The sequence below is a fragment of the Hemiscyllium ocellatum genome, chromosome 22 (genome assembly GCF_020745735.1).
Source record: "Hemiscyllium ocellatum isolate sHemOce1 chromosome 22, sHemOce1.pat.X.cur, whole genome shotgun sequence".
In the NCBI taxonomy this organism is placed as follows: domain Eukaryota; kingdom Metazoa; phylum Chordata; class Chondrichthyes; order Orectolobiformes; family Hemiscylliidae; genus Hemiscyllium; species Hemiscyllium ocellatum.
Window position 1 is genome coordinate 1,541,833 of NC_083422.1, and position 22,837 is coordinate 1,564,669.

General features: G+C 44.1%; 1 protein-coding gene across 1 annotated transcript in view; it reads left to right on the top strand.

The window, feature by feature from the left end:
• vps26a (VPS26, retromer complex component A) overlaps positions 1-20,861 on the top strand; it is a 72,211-nt gene extending 51,350 nt beyond the window's left edge. Inside the window, exons 5-9 of the mRNA XM_060842296.1 lie at positions 4,366-4,530; positions 8,217-8,323; positions 8,425-8,493; positions 17,321-17,463; positions 19,796-20,861. Coding sequence (XP_060698279.1) covers positions 4,366-4,530; positions 8,217-8,323; positions 8,425-8,493; positions 17,321-17,463; positions 19,796-19,906 — 595 coding nt within the window. The 3' untranslated portion in view covers positions 19,907-20,861. The remainder of the gene's footprint in view (positions 1-4,365; positions 4,531-8,216; positions 8,324-8,424; positions 8,494-17,320; positions 17,464-19,795) is intronic.
• The last annotated feature ends 1,976 nt before the right edge of the window (positions 20,862-22,837 follow it).

Here is a 22,837-nt window from a genome sequence, read left to right on the forward strand (position 1 = left end):
TGTCACTGCTTTCCAAGTATTCTGCTGTTAACTTTTTTTAATATAATGGAGTCTCACCTGACATTGGGGAAAAATGTAACCGATCTATAATTTCCTGTTTCTCATTCTATCCTTTTCTTTAAATAGTGGGGTTACATTAGCTATGCTCCAATCTATAGGAACTGTTTGGGGCTAAAGAATCTTGAAAGGGTGATCGCTAATACAGCTGCAAATGTGTTGCTGGTCAAAGCACAGCAGGTTAGGCAGCATCTCAGGAATAGAGAATTCAACGTTTCGAGCATAAGCCCTTCATCAGGAATAAGAGAGAGAGAGCCAAGCAGGCTGAGATAAAAGGTAGGGAGGAGGGACTAGGGGGAGGGGCGATGGAGGTGGGATAGGTGGAAGGAGGTCAAGGTGAGGGTGATAGGCCGGAGTGGGGTGGGGGCGGAGAGGTCAGGAAGAGGATTGCAGGTTAGGAGGGCGGTGCTGAGTTGAGGGAACCGACTGAGACAAGGTGGGGGGAGGGGAAATGAGGAAGCTGGAGAAATCTGAATTCATACCTTGTGGTTGGAGGGTTCCCAGGCGGAAGATGAGGCGCTCCTCCTCCAGCCGTCGTGTAGTTGTGTTCTGCCGGTGGAGGAGTCCGAGGACCTGCATGTCCTCGGTGGAGTGGGAGGGGGAGTTAAAGTGTTGAGCCACGGGGTGATTGGGTTGGTTGGTTCGGGCGGCCCAGAGGTGTTCTCTGAAGCGTTCCGCAAGTAAGCGGCCTGTCTCACCAATATAGAGGAGGCCACATCGGGTGCAGCGGATGCAATAGATGATGTGTGTGGAGGTACAGGTGAACTTGTGGCGGATATGGAAGGATCCCTTGGGGCCTTGGAGGGAAGTGAGTGTGGAGGTGTGGGCGCATGTTTTACATTTCCTGCGGTTGCAGGGGAAGGTGCCGGGGGTGGAGGTTGGGTTGGTGGGGGGTGTGGATCTGACAAGGGAGTCACGAAGGGAGTGGTCCTTGCGGAATGCTGATAGGGGAGGGGAGGGAAATATATCCTTGGTGGTGGGGTCCGTTTGGAGGTGGCGGAAATGGCGGCGGATAATACGTTGTATGCGCAGGTTGGTGGGGTGGTAGGTGAGAACCAGTGGGGTTCTGTCTTGGTGGCGGTTGGAGGAGCGGGGCTCAAGGGCGGAGGAGCGGGAAGTGGAGGAGATGCGGTGGAGGGCATCGTCGATCACGTCTGGGGGGAATCTGCGGTCCTTGAAGAAGGAGGCCATCTGGGTTGTGCGGTGTTGGAATTGGTCCTCCTGGGAGCAGATGCGGCGGAGACGAAGGAATTGGGAATATGGGATGGCGTTTTTACAGGGGGCAGGGTGGGAGGAGGTGTAGTCCAGGTAGCTGTGGGAGTCAGTCGGTTTATAATAGATGTCTGTGTTGAGTCGGTCGCCCGAGATAGAAATGGAAAGGTCTAGGAAGGGGAGGGAGGAGTCTGAGACAGTCCAGGTGAATTTCAGGTCGGGATGGAAGGTGTTAGTAAAGTTGATGAACTGTTCAACCTCCTCGTGGGAGCACGAGGCAGCGCCGATACAGTCATCGATGTAGCGGAGGAAAAGGTGGGGGGTGGTGCCAGTGTAGTTGCGGAAGATGGACTGTTCCACGTATCCTACGAAGAGGCAGGCATAGCTGGGGCCCATGCGGGTGCCCATGGCAACTCCTTTAGGCTGGGGCCCATGATCGCTAATACATCCATTATTCTAGGGCCACTTCTTAAGTACTCTGGGATGTAGATTATCTGTCCACCTATTTGTACTGATTTCTTTTAGTTTAACCCCCCTCTTGCCAGACCTTGTGTTTCTCAACATTTTTGGGACATTATTTGTGTCCTCCTTTGTGAAGACAGAATCAAATACGTTTTTAATTGTTCTACCATTTTTGTTCTGAATTATTCATCTGTTTCTGATATTTGGGTGGCATGGTGGCTCAGTGGTGACAATTGTTGCCTCTCAGCGCCAGGGACCAGGTTCGATTCCTGCCTCAGATGACTGTCTGTGTGGAGTTTGCACATTCTCCCTGGGTCTGCGTGGGTTTCCTCTGGGTGCTTCGGTTTCCTCCCATAATTCAAAGATGTGCAGGTCAGGTGAATTGGCGAGGCAAAATTGCCCATAGTGTTAGGTGCATTCATCATGGGTAAATATAGGGTAGGAGAATGGGTCAGGGCAGGTTCTTTGGATGGTTGGTGTGGACTTGATGGGCTGAAAGGCCTGCTTCCATACTGTAGGGAATCTAATCTAATCCAAAAAAGTCTAATTTGTCTTAACTAATATTTTTCTTCTTCTCACATCTGTAGAACTTTTAAAGTCAGTTTGTTTGTCCCTAGCAAACTTTGTCATACTCCTATTTTCTCCCTTTTAATCAATCCCTTTGTCATTCTTTGAAATCTAAAGTGTTCCAAATCCTTGTCTGCTGCCTATTCAAGAGTCACTTAAATACACTTACTGTATTTGACTCGACTATCAATGCTGGCAGTGCATTCCACCCACCACTGAGTCAAGAACCTACCTCTGACATCTCCCCTAAACTTCCCTCGGATTGCCTTAAAATTATGCCCCCTCATTATAGACATTTCTCTGGCTATCAACTGTATCTATGCCTCTCAACATCTTGTGCACCTCTGTCACCCTTCACTCCAATGAGTAAAGCCCTAGCTCCCTCAACCTTTCTTCATAAGACATGCCCTCCAGTCTTGGCGGCATCCTGGTAAATCTTCTCTGCACCCTCTCTTAAAGCTTCCACATCTTTCCTATAATGAGGCAACCAGAACTGAACAAAGTGTGGTCTAACTAGGACTCTATGGAGCTGCAGCATAACCTCGCAGTTCTCAATCCCCCTGCTAATGAAAATCAGCGCACCAAATGCCTTCTTAACAATCCTGTCAACTTGGGTGGCAACTTTGAGGGATCTATGGAGATGGTCTCCAAGATGCCTCCGCTCCTCCACACCGCCAAGAATGCAACAGTCAAATTCAACCTTTCACTGCAATGCTCTCTGCTGAGAGATCGGACACCTGACATGATTCGTTGTCAAGCACCAAAACAAAAATGGCCTCCCTCTGTTCAGTCTATTTACATATTGCTTCAGGAACTCTTCCTGAACACATTTGACAAAAAACTGCTCCATCCAAACTACTTGAACTAAGTAGGTTCCAATTTATATTTGGGAAGTTAAGGTCACCCATGATGACAACCCTGTTACTTCTACACATTTCCAAAATCTGCCTCCCAATCTGCTCCTCTGTCTTTGTTGCTACTTTGGGGCCTTTTTTTTTAAAAATAACTCCCATTAAAGTGACTTCTCCTTTTCTGTTACTGACTTACACCCACACTGACTCTGGACAAAACCCCCCTCAATGATCTCCCTTTCTGTAGCTGCGGTACTATCACTGATTAGCAATATTGTCCCTCTTACTGTGGTAATTGACGCTTTGATCAAAATTGCAACACCTCTTCCTCTTTTGTGGCAAACCTTCCCCGCCCAGCCATCTTGCCTGAAGATTCTGTGCCCCAGAATATTGAGTTGTCAGTCCTGTTCCTCCTCCAGTAGTGTGATATCATTGACACGTGGAGATGTCTCCATGATAACAATCAATACTCCTTCCCCATTCATCTATTCAAACTGCCCTTGTTTAATTTCTCATGATGCTGGTGAGACTGCTGTTCCAATTCAGCCTTTATTACCCAGAGATATTGGTAAGGCTTCACCTGGATTGTTTTGGTAATGGTGCTCTCAAAATGCAATTAGGTAGGAATTTCAAGATAGTATCTCCAAGACCATGAAGGGCATCTTCATTATGTACTCCCTTAGCTGGAACTCCGAGAGTAGCACTCAGACCTGAGGCAGAAGTTTATAGGTTTAACAGTTCACTGTACTGAAGGAGTGCCACATTGTTGGAAATGTTGCTTGTTTGGAGTAAACTTTAACCTGCTCCCTCAGATGGTAGAAGGCCCCATAACACGCTAAGAGCCAGGGAGTTCTTCTGATGTCGTGGTGAATATCTCTGATCACGCATGTTCCTTCCTTTCTTTATTCTCTGCGGAAAGCTGGTCTGACATGTGAAACTCTGACCTCGACCAAGGGTGGAATGCTTATCTTTATTGCAGAAACATTTTTAAAAACTCATCAATGGATTGCAAAGGCTTTAAGTTTAAACTGCTATATGGGATTTCCAGCCCAGGAGTAAATTGACGCTGCTTTTTTTTCTTCTTTATTTATAGCCCATTGATGATATGGTGTCAGGAAAGTAGCATCCTGATTGGCTTTCAGCTTTATTTTGAGATTATTTCTGTGATTCTACTTGTAAGCCAGTGATCTCATTTACTGCTTTGTTTTCCTTCCAGATATTTTCTGAGAGTAACAATAGTGCGAAGCTTAAGTGACCTGGTAAAGGAATATGATCTGATTGTGCACCAGCTCGCAACATATCCAGATGTCAACAACTCCATCAAAATGGAAGTGGGCATTGAAGACTGCTTACACATAGAGTTTGAATATAACAAATCAAAGTGAGTCATAGTGTTTGGAGATAATGCTTTAGATTTGAATCTTAGTTCTCACTTGCATTGTTAGGTGTATCAGCCATTCAGTCATGCCTCTGAGTCGCAAAGTTATAGTTTCAGGTCCCACTCCAGGACTATAAGATGTAGAAGTAGTCCATTTGACCTGTTGAGTCTGCTCTGTCATTCAATGCGATTGTGGCTGACCTGATAATCCTCAACTCCGCTTTCTTGCCTTTACTGACAATCTCCTATATACTTAATGACTAAAGATCTGTCTATCTCGACATTTGAGCTTTGACAACCCCCTCAGTTAAAGAATTTCATAAATTCACTACCCTCTTGAGAGAAGAAATTTCAACTCAACTATTTTAAATGGCTGACCCCTTATTCTTGGATTATGCCCTGTAGTCTTAGTGTCCTACAATGGGGAAACAACATGTGAAAGCCCATTAAAAAATTTGTACATTTCAATAAAATCCTCCCTCATTCTTCTAAACTTGAGTGAGTACTGGCCCAACCAATTCAGCCTTTCTTGTTAAGAAAGTCCCTCCAACCTTCTTTCCTCCCCAACCCCACCGTTTCAAGCTAGTGAACCTTCCCTGGTCAGCTTCCCATGTCAGTATATCTTCCCTTGCACAAAGATCCCAAAAAGGTACACCATCTGGGGAGATAAATGTTGGTCGAAACTCCTCTGCAGTACTTAGCACTGTTGAAAGTGCCATTTTTTTTTTATTGAACTCTCAAACCAAGGCCCTGTCTAGTGGGCAGAAAAGATCCCTTAGCACTACTTCAAAGAAATGCAGGGTACTGGTCAATATTTAACCCTCTGATCAACATCACAAAAACAGGTGATCTGGTTAATATGTTTGTGAAACTTGATGTGTACAAATTGTTTTATTGTCTATATTCTCAACAGTACCTCATTAGCTGATAAACTAATATGAAATACCCAGTAGTTGTGAAAGTACAAGTGCAAGTCTGCCCAAATCAGTGGTGGAATGTTTGAGAGTACCTGCTGGGTGGTGTGTTTTGATGGATCTACTGCTCTCAGCCATTTAGGGGAAAAGCTTATGGGTTTGGAAGAAACCTTGGTAAGTTGCTGAAGTACATCTTGTAGATTGCACATACCGCTGCCACGGTTGGTGAAGCGAGTAAGTGTTGAAGGTTGAATTTGTGGTGCCACTCAGGCTGTTTTGTTCTGAATAGTGTCAAGCTTCTTCAGTTATTTGAACTGCTATGAACTGGGGAGTGTTTTATTACATTCTTGACTTGTGCCTTGTAGTTAGTGGATAGGGTTTGGGGAGACAAGGTGATGTGCTCTTTACTCTCAATTTTTCTGGCCAGTCCAGTTCAGTTTCTGGTTAGTGGTTACCCCCAGGAGTTAGATTTTTAAAAAGTGCTGAATGGATTCAACAGGTATGGCAACATCTGGACAGGGAGAAACTGAGTGAATATTTTTAGTCTGATCTAACGTTTTGTACAAGATTTGAAACATTATATGTGTTTCTGTCTCCACAGGTGGTGCCTTGACTTGAGTTTCTCCAGCACATTTTTTATTTCAGATTTCCAGCATTCGAAGGATTTTGCTTGTATCCTATTATGTAGATAGTGGGGAGATTCAGCTGTAGAGGGCCTTGGTGAGACCACACAAGATTATTTTTTGGGGATTTTGGAGAACACTTGAATTTTGGGTTGTAGGTTAGGTTCTCTGTTCGTTGAGGTGGTGGTTTGTTCTCGAACGTTTCATCACCATGCTAGGTAACATCAGTGAACTTCCAGTGAAGTGCTGGTCCCGCCTACTATTTGTGTCTTGGGGTGTTGTGGTGGGTGATATCACTTCTCGTTCTGTTTCTGACAGGTTGGTAAATGGGATCCAAATCTGTGTGTGTTAATGGGTTCTGGTTTGAATGCCAGACCTCTAGGAATTCCCGTGTCTTTATTTGGCCTGGCCTGCCCTAGGATGAATAAAGGGCCCAGGACATTACCCTGAGGAGGGCTGATGGCACAGTGGAAGTGTCTCTACCTCTGGGCCCAGGAGACTCGCATTCAAGGCCCAACTGCTCCAAAAGTGTACAGTAACATCTCTGAACAAGCTGATTCAAAAATATCTACCCTGATGGACTCCTGTAGAGATGCCATGAAGCTGAGAAGTATTTGAAGTGTTTCCTACATTGAGCTTTTATGACACAGACATGGATAGGGGCCACAAGCAGACTTAGTTCAGTGTGGAAAAAATCCATACCAGCAAACATTGGTTTGGTTTTCATAGTTTCCACACTATTAGAACTGGAAAGGTTTCTTAAAATTTTAAAGTATTTTAGCACTCCAAGTCAACAGGGCTTGAAAAACAGTTCTGAGTTTAGAGAGGACAATGTCAGTGAATTAGCTGGTGTCTGTGTAATAGATGGGATTGTGGGAGAGATGCAACAGTGATTTGCATCTGGTGAATGTGCTAGAAGTAGCCAAAAATGTTAGCAATTGAATAGGAAATTGAGGAAAGGAGTAATGTTTCACCTGGGTTGAGTGTCTCAGTGAAGGATATTGTGAAGAAAGAGTTGAATCTATCTTCCCATGTTGTCATGAATATATTGCCATAGATAAAGGGGGAATGGGGCACTAATTACTTTTACTTGGAATGGCATGGTGGCTCAGTGGTTAGCATAGCTGCCTCACAGTGCCAAGGACCCAGGTTCGATTCCTGTCTCTGGTGACTGTGCAAACTCCACAGATATTCTCCCTGTGTCTGGATGAATTTCCTCCGGATGCTCCGGTTGCATCCCAAAATCCAAAGATGTGCGGGTTAGGGCCATGCTAAATTGCCCAAAATGTTAAGTGCATTAGTCAGGAGTAAATGTAGGGTAGGGTAGGGAAATGGGTCTGGAATGGTTACTCTTTGGAGGGTCAGTGCGGACTTGTTGGGCCAAAGGACCTGTTTCCATACTGTAGGGAATCATATAAAAACTTCCGCAGACCTCAAAGGTTCACTTGTGGCATCAACTTCTTGAAACAGAAATCCGTTCTGTGAATGATGTTGGCACATCAGTCATATGCATGGATTCTTGGAGCCACTGTGTGTGTAGCCTGGAGGCACTGCTAAATGGGGATTTGGAGCCCCTCCCCCTCCAGTTCTGAGACAGTGAGGCATTGCTTGATTAGCTCCTTGTCATTTTAACCATTGGCCTTTACTGAAGTGCACCAATTCCTGCTTTTGAATTGCATTTACTTTTCCAATGACTCATGCTATTTTCATTTATCCAGAGCCGGGTGGAGGCCGACTGCTTGTCACCAGCCCCCTTGTGTCAGTTTTAGACAATATCTATCCAATGCACTCAGAAGCTTCGAGAAGTATGATCATTTGCTTAGCCTCGACCATGTTGTATCCATCAACATTGTCCATTTTTAAAATAATTTGTGAAAATATAGAAGCATATACATTTTCTTTGGGATTATTCTTCATGCTGCCTGGCTGTGAAATAGATTTGATTTTCTTTATCACCTTTTTGTGCAATAGCTTATCTTCTTTAAATGTATTTCCCAGCCTGTTTTGAATATGTTCAGTGACTGACCACTACAATACCCAAATCACAAGTATAAAACTTATGGTCTACCAAGCCAAGTCTCTGGAATTTGACTTGTTCAGAATTGTCATCATCTGGGTCATAATACCGGGTTTGATTTTGCTTCATTAACAGATATCACTTGAAGGATGTGATTGTTGGTAAGATCTATTTCCTGTTGGTGAGAATCAAAATCCAACATATGGAACTTCAGCTGATCAAAAAAGAGATCACCGGAATTGGTAAGGAGAACAATGTGAATCTTCTGTTGGATTCACTGTGCACTGTTTTCTGGCACTAGGATACTCGGCTGTCTGATGAGTGTTGCTTCTTTTTTGACTAGGGCCCAGCACAACCACAGAGACGGAAACTATTGCAAAGTATGAAATAATGGATGGAGCTCCTGTTAAAGGTGAGGTGTCTAGCTCCATTATAACTATCTCCAATGAAACCTAAACACCCTTTGTTGGACTAAACCAAGGTTGGTCAACTTCTGAAAAATTGGAGCAGGCTCATTAGGAAGTGGTTCAGGACGGAAGCTCATTTCTGCACAGAATAAAGAATACATATTAAACTTGTCTTTCAGACATTTATTTTACTCCCCTTCCTGCCCTGCCTCCAGGATATTTCTCTTTGTATAGTAAAATGTAACTTGCAGCTAGTTGTTCCACATGTCTTAACTAGTTTCACAAGCCATTTGGTTACTTTTAATGATTTACCAATAAATAATGTAAGAGTACTGAAGAGCACAGACTTTAGTCTAGTCAGTGTTGACATGTGAAGAGGATATTGATCTCTTTGGTTGGAATTCTTGGTCACTGCTTGCTACTTTTCAGTTTGAGCTATGTCTCTTGTTTCGTTGAGATATAATGTGATTGTGACATTGAACTATGGAATCACACAGAGCTTTGTCTCCGGACAGACTATTTTTAATGTGATGAAGTATCGGTGGCTATGTGCCTGTCGTTGATGAAGGTGTAGTTTGCATGACCTAATGTGGTGAGGATGTTGGCTGAAGTGACTGTTCTGCTCAAGTATACAGGTCCTGAGAGCTAATTCTTGCCACCAGTCTGTCAACCACAGCAGAGTCCATCCACTGTATAGCAGTGAAGGAAGAACAAGCTTTCAATGCTTCTGTTGAATCTTTGAGGTGAATGACTGATACATTTGAGAACTTCAAAATATAACCCTCCAGATTATTGCTGTTTTTATTCACTCCTGAAATGTGGGTTTTGCTAACTGAGCCAGCATTTGTTACCTGTCCCTAGTTGGCTTGAGCAGATGGTGATGAGCTGTCATCTTGACTGCAGTCATGTGCTGTAGGTAGGCCCACAATTCTGGAGGGAATTCCAGTGATAGTGAAGGAACCCAATATATTCCTAAATTAGACTGGTGAGTGGCTTGGAGGAGAATTTGCAGGTGGTGGTGTTTCCAAGTATCTGCTGCTCTTGCCTTTTAGATGGAAGTGGTCATTGGCTTTGAAGGTGCTGTCTCAGAATCTTTGGTAAATCTTTGCAGTTCATCTTGTAGATAGCAGTACGTACTACTAAGCGAAGTGTTGTGGAGAAAGTGGATGTTTGTGGATATGGTGCCAATCATGTGGGCTGCTTTGTCCTGAATGTTGTCAAACATCTTGCGTTGTTGGAGCTGCAGCCATCTAGGCAAGTGGGAATTACTCCAATATACCTTGTCCCTTTTAGATAGTGGACAGACTTTGAAGAATCAGGAAGGGAGTTATTTGCTGCAAAATTCCTAACCTCTGACATGTTCTTGTAGCCATGGCAATTATATGGTGAGTCTGGTTGACTTTCTGGTCAATGATAACTCCCCAGGATGTTAATAGTGAAGTATGTGTTAATGATAACACCATTGAATGTTAAGGGGTGATGGTTATATCCTCTCTTAACAGAGGTAGTCTTTGCCTAGCATTTGAGAGATGTGAATTGTCACTTCAGCAGTTTCCAGGCTTGGGCTGAAAAATGTGTTGCTGGAAAAGCGCAGCAGGTCAGGCAGCATCAAAAGAGCAGGAGAATCGACATTTCGGGCATAAGCCCTTCTTCAGGAATGAATCTGGATACTGTCCCGGTCTTGTTGCGTTTGAACATGTTCTCAAATGTTTCAGTATCCGAGGGGTCATGAATCATGCTGATTGTTTGCCAACAATTGTTGGCAAACATATTCACTTCTGACTTTTTGGTGGAGCGAAGTTCATTGAAGCAGCTGAGATTAGTCGGGTCTGCGACTGAGACTGAGGAACTCCTGCAGTGATGTCCTGGAGATGAAATGACTGTCCTCTGAATCACTTTATACGTTTCCAGGTTGAACTCAATCTGCCACTTCGCAGCTCAGCTTTGCATCCGGTCAATGTCCCGTTGCAACCTTCAACAGTCCTCCACACTATCCACTAATGTTCATCGGCAAACTTACTAATCTACTCTTCCACTTCCTTGTCCAAGTCATTTATAAAAATCACAAAAAGCAGAGGTCCCAGGACCTGCAGAACACCACTGGTTACAGAGCTCCAGGCTGAATGCTTTCCATCTATGACCACCCTCTGTCGTCTATGGACTAGCCAATAATGTATCCAGACAGCCAGGTTTATCTGTATCTCGTGCCTCCTCACATCCTGAATGAGCCTACCATGGGGCACCTTATCAAATACCTTGCTAAAATCCATATATACCACATTCACTACTCTACCTTCTTCAATGTGTTTTGTCACATTCTCAAAGAATTCAGTAAGGCTTGCGAGGCATGACTGGCTCTCCACTGCCCCGCCCCACTCAAAGCCATGCTGGTTATCCTGTCTCTCCGAATCGTCTCCACTAATTTTTACACCACCATTGTAAGACTGACTGGTCTGTAATTCCCTTTCTTGAATGAGAGAATAACATTTGCCATCTCCAATTATCAGGTAGTCATGCAACGATCATCGCCAAAGGCTCAGCAATCTCTTCCCTCACTTCCTGTACTAACTTTGGGTGTATCCTGTCTGGCCCAGGGGACTTATCTATTTTATTTTTCAAAATTTCCAGCACCTCCACCTCCACCTCAGGCATATCCGTCTGTTTTACACTGGATAAAAGCACATTACAGCAGATGCTGGCCAAAGGGTCAGTTAGACTTGAAATGTCAGCTCTTTTCTCTCCTTACAAACACTGCCAGAGCTGCTGAGATTTTCCAGCATTTTCTCTTTTGGTTTCATTCTGTTTTACACTGCCCTCACAAACAACAAGGTCCCTCTCACTAGTGAATACTGAAGCAATGTATTCATTAAGGACCTTGCCTATCTCCTCCAACTCCAGGCACAAGTTTGCTCCACTATCCCTGATCCACCCTACCCTCACTCTGGCCTTCATCTTGTTCCTCATGTAAGTGTAGAATGCCTTGAAGTTTCCCTTAATCCTACCAGCCAAGGCTTTTTCATCCCCCCCCTCCTACCTCTCCTAATTCCATTCTTCATGGTTACCTTGTAACTCTTTAGACCCCTGGCTGATCCTTGCTATGAGAAAGTGAGGACTGCAGATGCTGGAGATCAGAGCTGAAAAATGTGTTGCTGGAAAAGTGCAGCAGGTCAGGCAGCATCAAAGGAGCAGGAGAATCGACATTTCGGGCATATGCCCTCCTTCAGGAATGAGGAGGGTGTGCAAAGCAGGCTAAGATAAAAGGTAGGGAGGAGGGACTTGGGGGAGGGGCGTTGGGACTGCGATAGGTGGAAGGAGGTTAAGGCGAGAGTGATAGGCCAGAGAGGGGGTGGGGGCAGAGAGATCATCTGGGTTGTTCGGTATTGGAATTGGCACTCCTGGGAGCAGATGCGGCGAAGGAATTGGGAATATGGGATGGCAGGGGGCAGGGTGGGAGGAGGTGTAATCTAGGTAGCTGTGGGAGTCAGTCGGTTTATAGTAAATGTCCGTGTTGAGTCAGTTGTCTGAGATAGAAATGGAGAGGTCTAGGAAGGGGAGGGAGGAGTCTGAGATGTTCCAGTTAAATTTGAGGTCAGGGTGGAAAGTGTTAGTAAAATGGATGAGCTGTTCAACCTCCTCGTGGGAGCACGAGGTAGCGCCGATACAGTCATCGATGTAGCGGAGGAAAAGGTGGGGGGTGGTGCCAGTATAGCTGTGGAAGATGGACTGTTCCACATATCCAACGAAGAGGCAGGCATAGCTGGGGCCCATGCAGGTGCCCATGGCTATTCCTTTGCTTTGGAGGAAGTGGGAGGATTGGAAAGAGAAGTTGTTCAGAGTGAGGACTAGTTCAGTCAGTCGAAGGAGGGTGTCGGTGGACTGGTTGGTTCGGCGGGAAAGGAAGAAGTGGAAGGCTTTTTTTTTGCAGCAGCAGAGAGCGGCGGGTGCTGGACGGAAGTGAAGTCTGAGCACGGAGCTGGTTGGGAAGGTAAGTGATTTGTTTGTTTGTGTTTGTTTTTGAGTGGAGAAGGTACTCGAGACACTACACGTGTACTGTCCCCCACCCACCCTCCCTCCTCTAACCTTAAAAAAACTCAGTCGGCTGAACAGGTAAGCCACTTTGTGTTCTTGTTTTGGAGACTAAGTGTAGAGTTATGGCAGCGCAGGCAGTGGAATGTTCCTCCCGCAGGATGTTTGAGGTAGGGGTGACCACCGATGCTCCTGCCGACTTCACCTGCAGGAAGTGCAGCCAACTCCAGCTCCTCACAGACCGCGTTAGGGAACTGGAGCTGGAGTTGGATGAACTGAGGATTATTCGAGAGGGTGATAGATAGAAGCTACAGGGACATAGTTACGCCAGAGAACAGAGGTAGCTGGGTAACAGTTAGAGGTGGGAAGGGGAGGAAGCAGGCAGTACAGGGATCCCCTGTGGTCATTCCCCTCAACAATAAGTATACCGCTTTGGATACTGTTGGGGGGGGATGACCGAGCAGGGGTAAGCTGCAGTGACTGGGTCTCTGGCACGAGGTCCGGCTCTGAGGCTCAGAAGGGAAAGGGGGAGAGGAGCAGAGCGCTAGTTATAGGAGACTCTATAGTTCAAAGGACGGTCAGGCGGTTCTGTGGACATGGGCAAGACTCTCGGATGGTTTGTCTCCTGGGTGCCAGGGTCCGAGACGTCTCTGACCATGCCTTCAGAATCCTTAAGGGGGAGGGTGTGCAGCCAGAATTCGTGGTTCACATTGGCACCAACAACACAGGTAGAAAGAGGGATGGGGAGGTTATTCAGGAGCTCAGGGAGTTAGGCCGGAAGCTAAAAGCTAGGACGGACAGAGTTGTCATCTCTGGGTTGTTGCCAGTGCCATGTGACAGTGAGGCAAGGAATAGGGAGAGAGTGCAGTTGAACACGTGGCTGCAAGGATAGTGTAGGAGGGAGTGCTTCAGGTATTTGGACAATTGGACTGCATTCTGGGGAAGGTGGGACCTGTACAAGGAGGACGGGTTGCACCTGAACCAGAAGGGCACCAATATCCTGGGAGGTAGATTTGTTAGCATTTTTGGGAGGGGGGGGTTTAAACTAATTTGGCGGGGGGGTGGCATCCGGACTTGTAGTCCAGCAAGTAGGTTAGCTGTTTTACAGGATGTCCAAGAATGTAGGGAGGCTGTGGAGAAGGTAGCACTGACAGGGAATACTTGCGGACACAGAGATGGGTCCAAGTGTGTATACTTCAACGTAAGGAGTATCAGAAATAAGGTGGGTGAACTTAAGGCATGGATCAGTACTTGGGGCTACATCACAGAAATGTGGATAGAAGAGGGACAGGAATGGTTGTTGGAGCTTCCTGGTTACAGATGTTTTAGTAAGATTGGGGGCGGGGGGGGTGGCGTTGCTGATTAGAAATGGTATAACAGCTGCAGAAAGGCAGTTTGAGGGGGATCTGCCTTTGGAGGTAGTATGGGCTGAAGTCAGAAATAGGAAAGGAGCAGTCACCTTGTTGGGTGTTTACTATAGGCCCCCTAATAGCAGCAGAGATGCGGAGAAACAGATTGGGAAACAGATTTTGGAAAGGTGCAGAAGCCACAGGGTAGTAGTCATGGGCGATTTCAACTTCCCAAATATTGATTGGAAGCTCTTTAGATCAAGTAGATTGGACGGGGCAGTGTTTCTGCAGTGTGTCCAGGAAGCTTTTCTAACTCAGTATGTAGGTTGTCCGACCAGAGGGGAGGCCATATTGGATTTGGTACTTGGTAAAGAACTGGGACAAGTGATGGGCTTGTTAGTGGGTGAGCATTTTGGTGATGGTGACCACAATTCTGTGACTTTCACCTTGGTTATGGAGAGAGGTAAGTGCGTGCAACAGGGTAGGTTTTACGATTGGGGGAATTGTAAAAGTCGGAAGAGATAGGAGAAGTCTTGAATGAGTACTTTTCTTCAGTATTTATGATGCTGCAAGACAAGATCTGAAGAGCATAAGTTGGGAGCATAGGCTGTCAGGGAAGGATGTCGTTGAAATGTGGAACTTTTTCAAGGAACAGAAATGACGTGTCCTTGATATGTATGTACCTGTCAGGCAGGAAAGATGGTCATGTGAGGGAACCTTGGTTGACAAGGGAGCTTGAATGTCTTGTAAAGAGGAAGAAGGAGGCTTACATAAGGTTGAGGAAATAAGGTTCAGAGTGTTGGAGGGATACAGGATAGCCAGGAGGGAGCTGAAGAAAGGGTTTAGGAGAGCTAAGAGAGGACATGAAAAATCTTTGGCGGGTAGGATCAAGGATCACAAGGCTTTTAATGCGTATGTGAGAAAAATGAGAATGACAAGAACGAGGGTAGGTCCGATTCAAGGACAGTAGTGGGAAACTGTATTGAGTCGGAAGAGATAGGAGAAGTCTTGAATGAATACTTTTCTTCAGTATTTACAAATGAGAGAGACCATATTGTTGAAGAGGATAGTATGAAACAAACTGGTAAGCTAGAGGAGATACTTGTTAGGAAGGAAGATGTGTTGGGCATTTTGAAAAACTTGAGGATAGACAAGTCCCCCGGGCCTGACAGGATACATCCTAGGATTATGTGGGAAGCAAGAGAGGAAATTGCAGAGCCGTTGGCAATGATCTTTTCGTCTTCACTGTCACCAGGAGGGGGGGGTACCAGGGGACTGGAGAGTGGCGAATGTTGTGCCACTCATAAAAGGATTTATGAGTATCTGGAAAGACACTGCTTGATTAGGGACAGCTAGCATGGATTTGTGAGAGGTAGGTCTTGCCTTACAAGTCTTATTGAATTCTTTGAGAAGGTGACCAAGCATGTGGATGAGGGTAGAGCAGTGGATGTAGTGTACATCGATTTTAGTAAGGTATTTGATAAGGTTCCCCATGGTAGGCTTATGTGGAAAGCCAGGAAGCATGGGATAGTGGGAAGTTTGGCCAGTTGGATAGAGAACTGGCTAACCGGTCGAAGTCAGAGAATGGTGGTAGATGGTAAATATTCAGCCTGGAGCCCAGTTACGAGTGGAGTTCCGCAGGGATCAGTTCTGGGTCCTCTGCTGTTTGTAATTTTTATTAATGACTTGGATGAGGGAGTCGAAGGGTGGGTCAGTAAATTTGCAGATGATACAAAGATTGGTGGAGTTGTGGACAGTGAGGAGGGCTGTTGTTGGCTGCAAAGGGGCTTAGATATGATGCAGAGTTGGGCTGAGGAGTGGCAGATAGAGTTCAACCCTGCCAAGTGTGAGGTTGTCCATTTTGAAAGGACAAATAAGAATGCGGAATACAGGGTTAATGATTGGGTTCTTAGTAAGGTGGAGGAGCAGAGGGATCTTGGGGTCTATGTTTATAGCTCCTTGAAAGTTGCCACTCAGGTGGATAGAGCTTGTAAGAAGGCCTATGGTGTATTAGTATTCATTAGCAGAGGGATTGAATTCGAGTCGTGAGGTGATGTTGCAGCTGTACAGGACCTTGGTAAGGCCACATTTGGAGTACTGTGTGCAGTTCTGGTTGCCTCATTTTAGGAAGCTTTGGAGAGGGTGCAGAGGAGATTTACCAGGATGTTGCCTGAAATGGAGAATAGGTCGTACGTGGATAGGTTGAGAGTGCTAGGCCTTTTCTCATTGGAACAGCGAAGATGAGGGGTGACTTGATAGAGGGTTATAAGATGATCAGGGGAATAGATAGAGTAGACAGTCAGAGACTTTTTCCCCGGGTACAACAGTGTTACAAGAGGACGTAAATTTAAGGTGAAGGGTGGAAGGTATGGGGGGGATGTCAGGGGTAGGTTCTTTACCCAGAGAGTGTTGGGGGCATGGAATGCGCTGCCTATGGGAGTGGCAGAGTCAGAATCATTGGTGACCTTTAAGCGGCATTTGGATAGGTGCTTAAGCTAGGACAAATATTCGGCACAACATCGTGGGCGCAAGGGCTTGTTCTGTGCTGTATTGTTCTATGTTCTAACATTGGGGATGTATTGGAATGTACCGATCAGTGTTTCGAACTATTGCAAAGTGGCAGATGTATTTCCCCATTGGAGGAGGACTCGGCCACTCCAAATCCACTAACCTGACCTCCATAATGGGGTGAGTGTACACTAACCAGATGATTCTGCAAAGAAATTTTGGAAACACTCACCAAGTCGAGCTGCATCTGTGAGGGAAGCAGATTCCATGTTTCAGTTCCAAGGTCTTTCATCAGAGCTGGGAACTTTTAGTAACGTAATAGGTTTTGTGAAGATAAAATGGGGGAAGGTGGAATAAAAGGGGAGCTATGTGCTATCACAGTCTTGAGTTTTCCAAGTATTTGTTTACCTCGTGTGCTGGGCTGACTCCTGCACAAAAGAAACCGTGCTGCACAACAAAAGTATGAACTACTTGGGTCAGATAGAATTGGTGAAGGGTCCAAGATTACCTAGTGATTCATACCTAGTCAATATACAATGTGGGATGGAACAAGTTAAGAAGCTTCTATTCCACACAAACTTTGCTGAACTCTCCAGTGCTCTGTTCAGAAAGTGGGCTCAATTTGCTCAATTTTAGGTTAAAGCTGTGCGTGTTACAGATTTCATAAACTGGAACATTTGATTTGCAATCTCTCAAAACCAGATCAACACCTTGCTGAAGAATGGATGTTTCTTAGCTCTGGAGTGATCGATAATATCGTTTGGTCACTGGGATTACCTGTGGAGCAGCATATATCTGCTGATCACAGTCCCTAGTTTTGAGAAAGTAGCGTGGCTATTTTCTGCAGAATATTTCTCAAAGCAGCAGTATCTTTGGGAGTGGTAGAAACATTATCAACAGTGCTGTGTAAAGTCAGCTCATGCATTCAAACTCTTTGTTTGTGTTTAAGGTGAATCTATTCCAATCAGGCTCTTCCTGGCAGGCTATGATCTGACCCCAACAATGAGGGATGTCAACAAGAAATTTTCTGTGCGCTACTTTTTAAACCTCGTTCTAGTCGATGAAGAAGATAGACGGTATTTTAAGCAGCAGGTATGTCAATAGATCAGCCCCCCTATTTGAGTAATGCACTGAGAGTCTCAGCCTTTATATATAAATTGGGGTCAATCATTAATTGTGTGTATCCAGGTTTTAGACACTGATATAATTCCAAGTTGAGATGGAGTAGCTTGGAAATGAAGGTATTTCCTCATCCATTTAGTTGGTTTGAGGGTTGATGCTGTGACACCCTTGCTTAATTGTTGTGTTTTTTTTCAGTGACGCATACTGTAGCCATGGTTGTTATCTTCATGATATATCTCTTGTACTTGAAGTGCTTTTTGAAACCGCATCTCCCCAGAGAATTCTGAGGATAACCAAGATACCTGTTCAGTAAATATTTGTGCTGGCAGATCTTAATAGCCTGTTTCACCAAATGTTCCTCTTTGATCAAAACTCCAGCAGTTCTTACATAGAAAATAGGAGCAAGGTTAGGCCACTTGGCCATTCGAGCCTGCTTCGCCATTCATTCTGGTCATAGCTGATCATCCAACTCAATAGTCTGTTCCTGCTTTTCTCTCATTTTTATGTCGCTTTAGCCCTAGTGCCATATCCAACTCCTCCCTGAAGTCATACAATATTTTGGCTTCATCTGCTTCTTGTAGTAGTTATTTCCACAGGCTAGCCATTCTCTAGGTGAAGAAACTTCACATTTCAGTCCTAAATGGTTTACCTTGTATTCTTAGACTGTGACCTCTGGTTCTGGACTCCCCTGTCTTCAGGAACATCCTTCTTGCATTTACCATGTTTAGTTCTTAAAGTCTGGTTGAAGATTTGTAGCTCGGGTGTCTGTTGTTGTGGTTCTGTTCGCCGAGCTGGAAGTTTTTGCTGCAAACGTTTCGTTCCCTGGCTAGGGAACATCATCAGTGCTATTGGAGCCTCCTGTGAAACGCTGCTTTGCTGTTTCTTCCCGTATTACCGGAATCACAGGAGGCTCCAATAGCACTGATGATGTTCCCTAGCCAGGGAACGAAACGTTTGCAGCAAAAACTTCCAGCTCGGCGAACAGAACCACAACAATGTTTAGTTCTGTTAGAATGTTATAGGTTTCTGAGATTTTCACTCACTCATCTGAACTTCAGTGAATATAATCTTAACCTCTCCTTTTATGTCAGTTCTGCCATTCCAGGAATTGGTCTGGTCAGCTTTTGCAGCACCCCATCTACAGCAAGCGATTCCTTCCTCAGATAAGAACTTCAAAACTGTACACAATATTCCAGGTGTGGTCTCACCAAGGCCCTGTATAATTGCAGCAAATATATCCTTGCTGCTGTATTCAAATCCAGTGACACAGACCATTTGCCTTTTGTACCTGCATGCTTGCTTTCAGTGACTGGTGTACAAAGACAGGCAGCTCTTATTACATCTCTTCTTACAATCTGTTGCCTCCTTGAGTTGCTCTATCTACTTCATCTGTCTTGCATTTGTCCACTCACTCAATATGTCCAAATTACACTGAAGCATCTCTGTATCCTTCACATAGTTCACCTTCCCACCCTTTGTGCTTTCTGCAAACATTGAGATATTACATTTAGTTTCCTTTTTAAATCCTTATTATTATAAATTGAGTAGCTTGAGTTTTAGCAGTGATACCTTGTGGTATCCGACTCGTCACTGCCTGCTATTTGGAAAATACCTGTTTATTCCTACTCCTCTTGTTTCCTCTCTACCAACCAGTTTTCTATCCATTTCAGCAACAGTCAAAAGTAACTAACCTATCAAGGAGAGTTCTACTTTCCATGTCCAATCCTTAGATTTTAGCTTTCCACTGAATTTCCAAATATTTGGAGCCATTTTCTTTCCCCTCTGCCTCCTATAAGATATTCCGATATCACCAGAACCTAGTAGTTCATCTTTTTGATGAACTTGTTCAGTTTATGTGAATATCCTCCAAGGCCATTGCACGTTAAGTTTTCAAAATCACATTCTCTGAAATTTGAGGTCCTATCAGTTTCTTTTTTAAAAAAAATGTCTTGCGCTTTTATTGTGCCTTTTGCAACATTGGAATGTTTAAGTACATTGTATAGAATCAAATACTTTAAAAGAATAGTTACTGCTGTAATAAAGAAAACATGGCAGTCAACTTGTGCACAGGAAATTCCACCTAAACAACACATGATAAAGACCAGATTTTGTGATGTTGAGATATGAATATTGGCACAAGATTGTAGAACTATCTGTGATTAATCTGGGTTTATGCTGAGTGGATGGTTGAATGGACAGATGACTGTGCATGCTACCAGCTAGTTATAATTCAAAGAAAAAAGTAAGCAGTGAAAATACAGGATTGAACCCATTCAATTGCTTTATTCTCATTCCTTAATAGGAGATCGTACTGTGGAGGAAAGCTCCTGAGAAGTTGAGAAAACGGACTAATTTCCATCAACGTTTGGAATCACCAGAGCCACAGGCCTCCGCTCAGCAGCCTGAAATATAAGGGAAAGAGTAAGCGGGGTGATGGTCCCTTTCAGAGTTGCCACAGACATTGTCACTGTGCACAAGCCCATGATTTCTTTGTGATATTAAACTTTCTGCAGATCACTAACGGTTTCTCAAACACTGGAACTCTAAAGCTAGCTTTTTATACTGCACATTTTGCAATTTTTGTTCAAATTTGTGCACTAAAAATCTACACTGAGCAAGATGTTGGTTTGTTGGTTCTGTATGTACTTGTGTGTGGAAGTGGATTTATTTAAGCCTGGGAATTGCATTTGTTGTACAGATGCTTAATCGGTTCAAAATAGATTCCACTTCCTCCATTTAAAGCATACAGGTTTTAATGCTTGTTGATGAGAAGGGATGTCAGGAGTGTATGTTTATTATTTGTATATTTCCGGCTGGTTGCAGATTGAAATTTGGTGATAGCCTTGTTTCCACTAATGTATAATTTTTGTTGTTGCTTTGTATAAATACATGGCACGTTCCAACTCCTAGCAGTGCTCCAAGTAGCAACACAAGTTCTATAAACTCTCTCACTGCATTGAAGACAGCAGGGTGGGTTCAACTGTGTCCAGAGCCTAGTCTTTATCACCCTTCATCCCTTTCCCCAACACACACAAACATGCTGGGGACTTTCAGCTCATTTACTGAGGAGTAGGCATTGTTCTGGAGCCTGTATTCTGATCCGTGTGGAAATGCAATTACTGACTGTGCGGGTACAATGTAGGAGTAGAGTGTCCTGTCTCCCAACATATTCCTGTAAAGTGCCTGAGAACAGTTTAAAGCCAGTTAATGCCAAATATTTTCCTGCATGTCTGTGTCTGATATGAAAAATAAATGGCAATATTTTAAGTACTGTTATTTCAGATGTATTATACCATCCTTGAAATGTACCTCTGTATATTCAATAAAGTCTTTGCCAGTGTATCCTATTACACTTGAATTCAAACCTATTACGTCTCTCTACAGTGAACCCAGTGACTGGTAGTACTGGCACAACATGCAGTATCAATGTTCAATCTGTCAGCCCAGATGATTACTTATAACAGGACATTTAGTTCTAGAAGGCAGGGCTGATGAATCTTTTCCCAATATTTGTGTAATTTCCAGCAGGGGTCACTAGACAACAGATCTCAATTCAAACAAATTGACCAATATTGTGAAATGTTAGAATGACACTTTATTCAGCAAATCTGCCACAGATCCAGAATACTTCAATGATCAACAGAGACTGTTGAAGCTGGAGATGGTTTAATCTTAGGATAATCTTGGGGATCCTTGCCTGAATTCTTGGCACACCCTCAGCTAGTGGATATTATATAAAATGTTGATTTGTAATCTTATGTTAAATAAGAAGGAGGTTGCTTGTGGGGGGATACTGGTTCCAAAATTGCAAGTACTTTTGAAATAAGGGAAAACAAATCTACTGCCTGTGGGATTGGGCTGGTGCCCGGGTCCATTGTCAATTCTAAGGAACACCTTGTGAAGAAAGAAATTTGAAGAGGAAATTCAAACCTGATTGGGAAAAACAATTACCAGAAAGGATGCAGTCTCCCATTATATGCTTCCTGAATTCACAGAAACATTTCCCGATGTATGAACTTCTGTGATTCTGTGTAACGAGAGAGGCAGGAGTGGTAAGTTGTGGTTCTTGGAAGTGAGGGGAATTTGATCTGGATTTTCTTGGTTTTGGATTTCTTTTTGGATTGTGAGAATAACTGGATTCTCTTTCTATTTTGGGATTTGAGGTTTTGAAGGTTTGTGCTTTTTGCTGTTTTGGGGATTTTAATATTTTGCTGCTTTTTGTTTTCTTGTGCTTTTTTGGAAGGCGTTTAGACGTTTGAAATTTTATGGGAAAACCTGGGGCACAGGGTTGTGGGAGTTTTGAATGAGGGAATTTGGGACTTGGGGGTCTTGGGCATTTTGGAGGTGAGGAGGGGCTTGGAGTTTTTTCTGGGCTTGGACTTTGGAAGTTATAAGGATTTTTTGTTTCTGATTTTTGGTATGGGCTGGCAGTTTGGGAGAGAAGGGATCTTTGGGTATTGTGGAGCTGCTAAAGCTTTTGAATGATATGCGTTTAATGGTGTTTGGAAAGCTTGGAGTTTTTATGATATTAATGGAATTATTAAACTGGAGAGGCTCTGAGCATAATATACTTGGATTTTCAGTAGGCTTTTAATGAAGTTGGTTAGCAAAATTAAAGCTAACCAGGCTAACAGGCAGATATAGTAGAAATAAATGGGTCATTTTTGTATTGGCAGGGTGTGATGAGTAGAGTACCACAGTTTCAGTACTTGGGACCCCAGCTGTTCACAGTAAATTACAAGGTATTGATACCATTTTGGATTCTTCCTCCCCTCCCCTTCCCTCCAACCGTATTCCTTGTTCAAATCATATCCCTTGCCTTGCATTCACTGCATACCCTCTGACCTGTTCAATGCTGAACAATCAGCAAAGGACTTTGTTTTATCCCTTTTAGGACCCCATTTCAATACATTTCAGGCACAATCTAACATTGAACTCTTCATTTGTCACCTTTAGTCTTTATGTCCAATTCCTTGACAGGAATCCATTCTCGACAAAACAGATCGTTTCATTTGTCCCCAATACTCCCCACTCCAACTGGACCCCTGCGTCTGGCCATTACTTCCAGATGATCTCTACATCAATAACTGCAAATGAGACATCAGCTGTCTTTATATTTTTCCACTTCCTTCCCTCACTCTAAGCTTTTTCTCTCATTTGGTGCATTCTACTCCCTCAGTTCAAACCCTAACTTTATCAAACATATTCAGAAGGATGGTACTGTTGTTGTTTGGTATGCTTATCTCTGTGTGGCAGAGGCTGAGTGCCAACTCTCAGACATTTCATTTTCTCTCTCTCCCTGGATCATGATCACCACTGAACATCAGCCAGGAATGTCACTGAC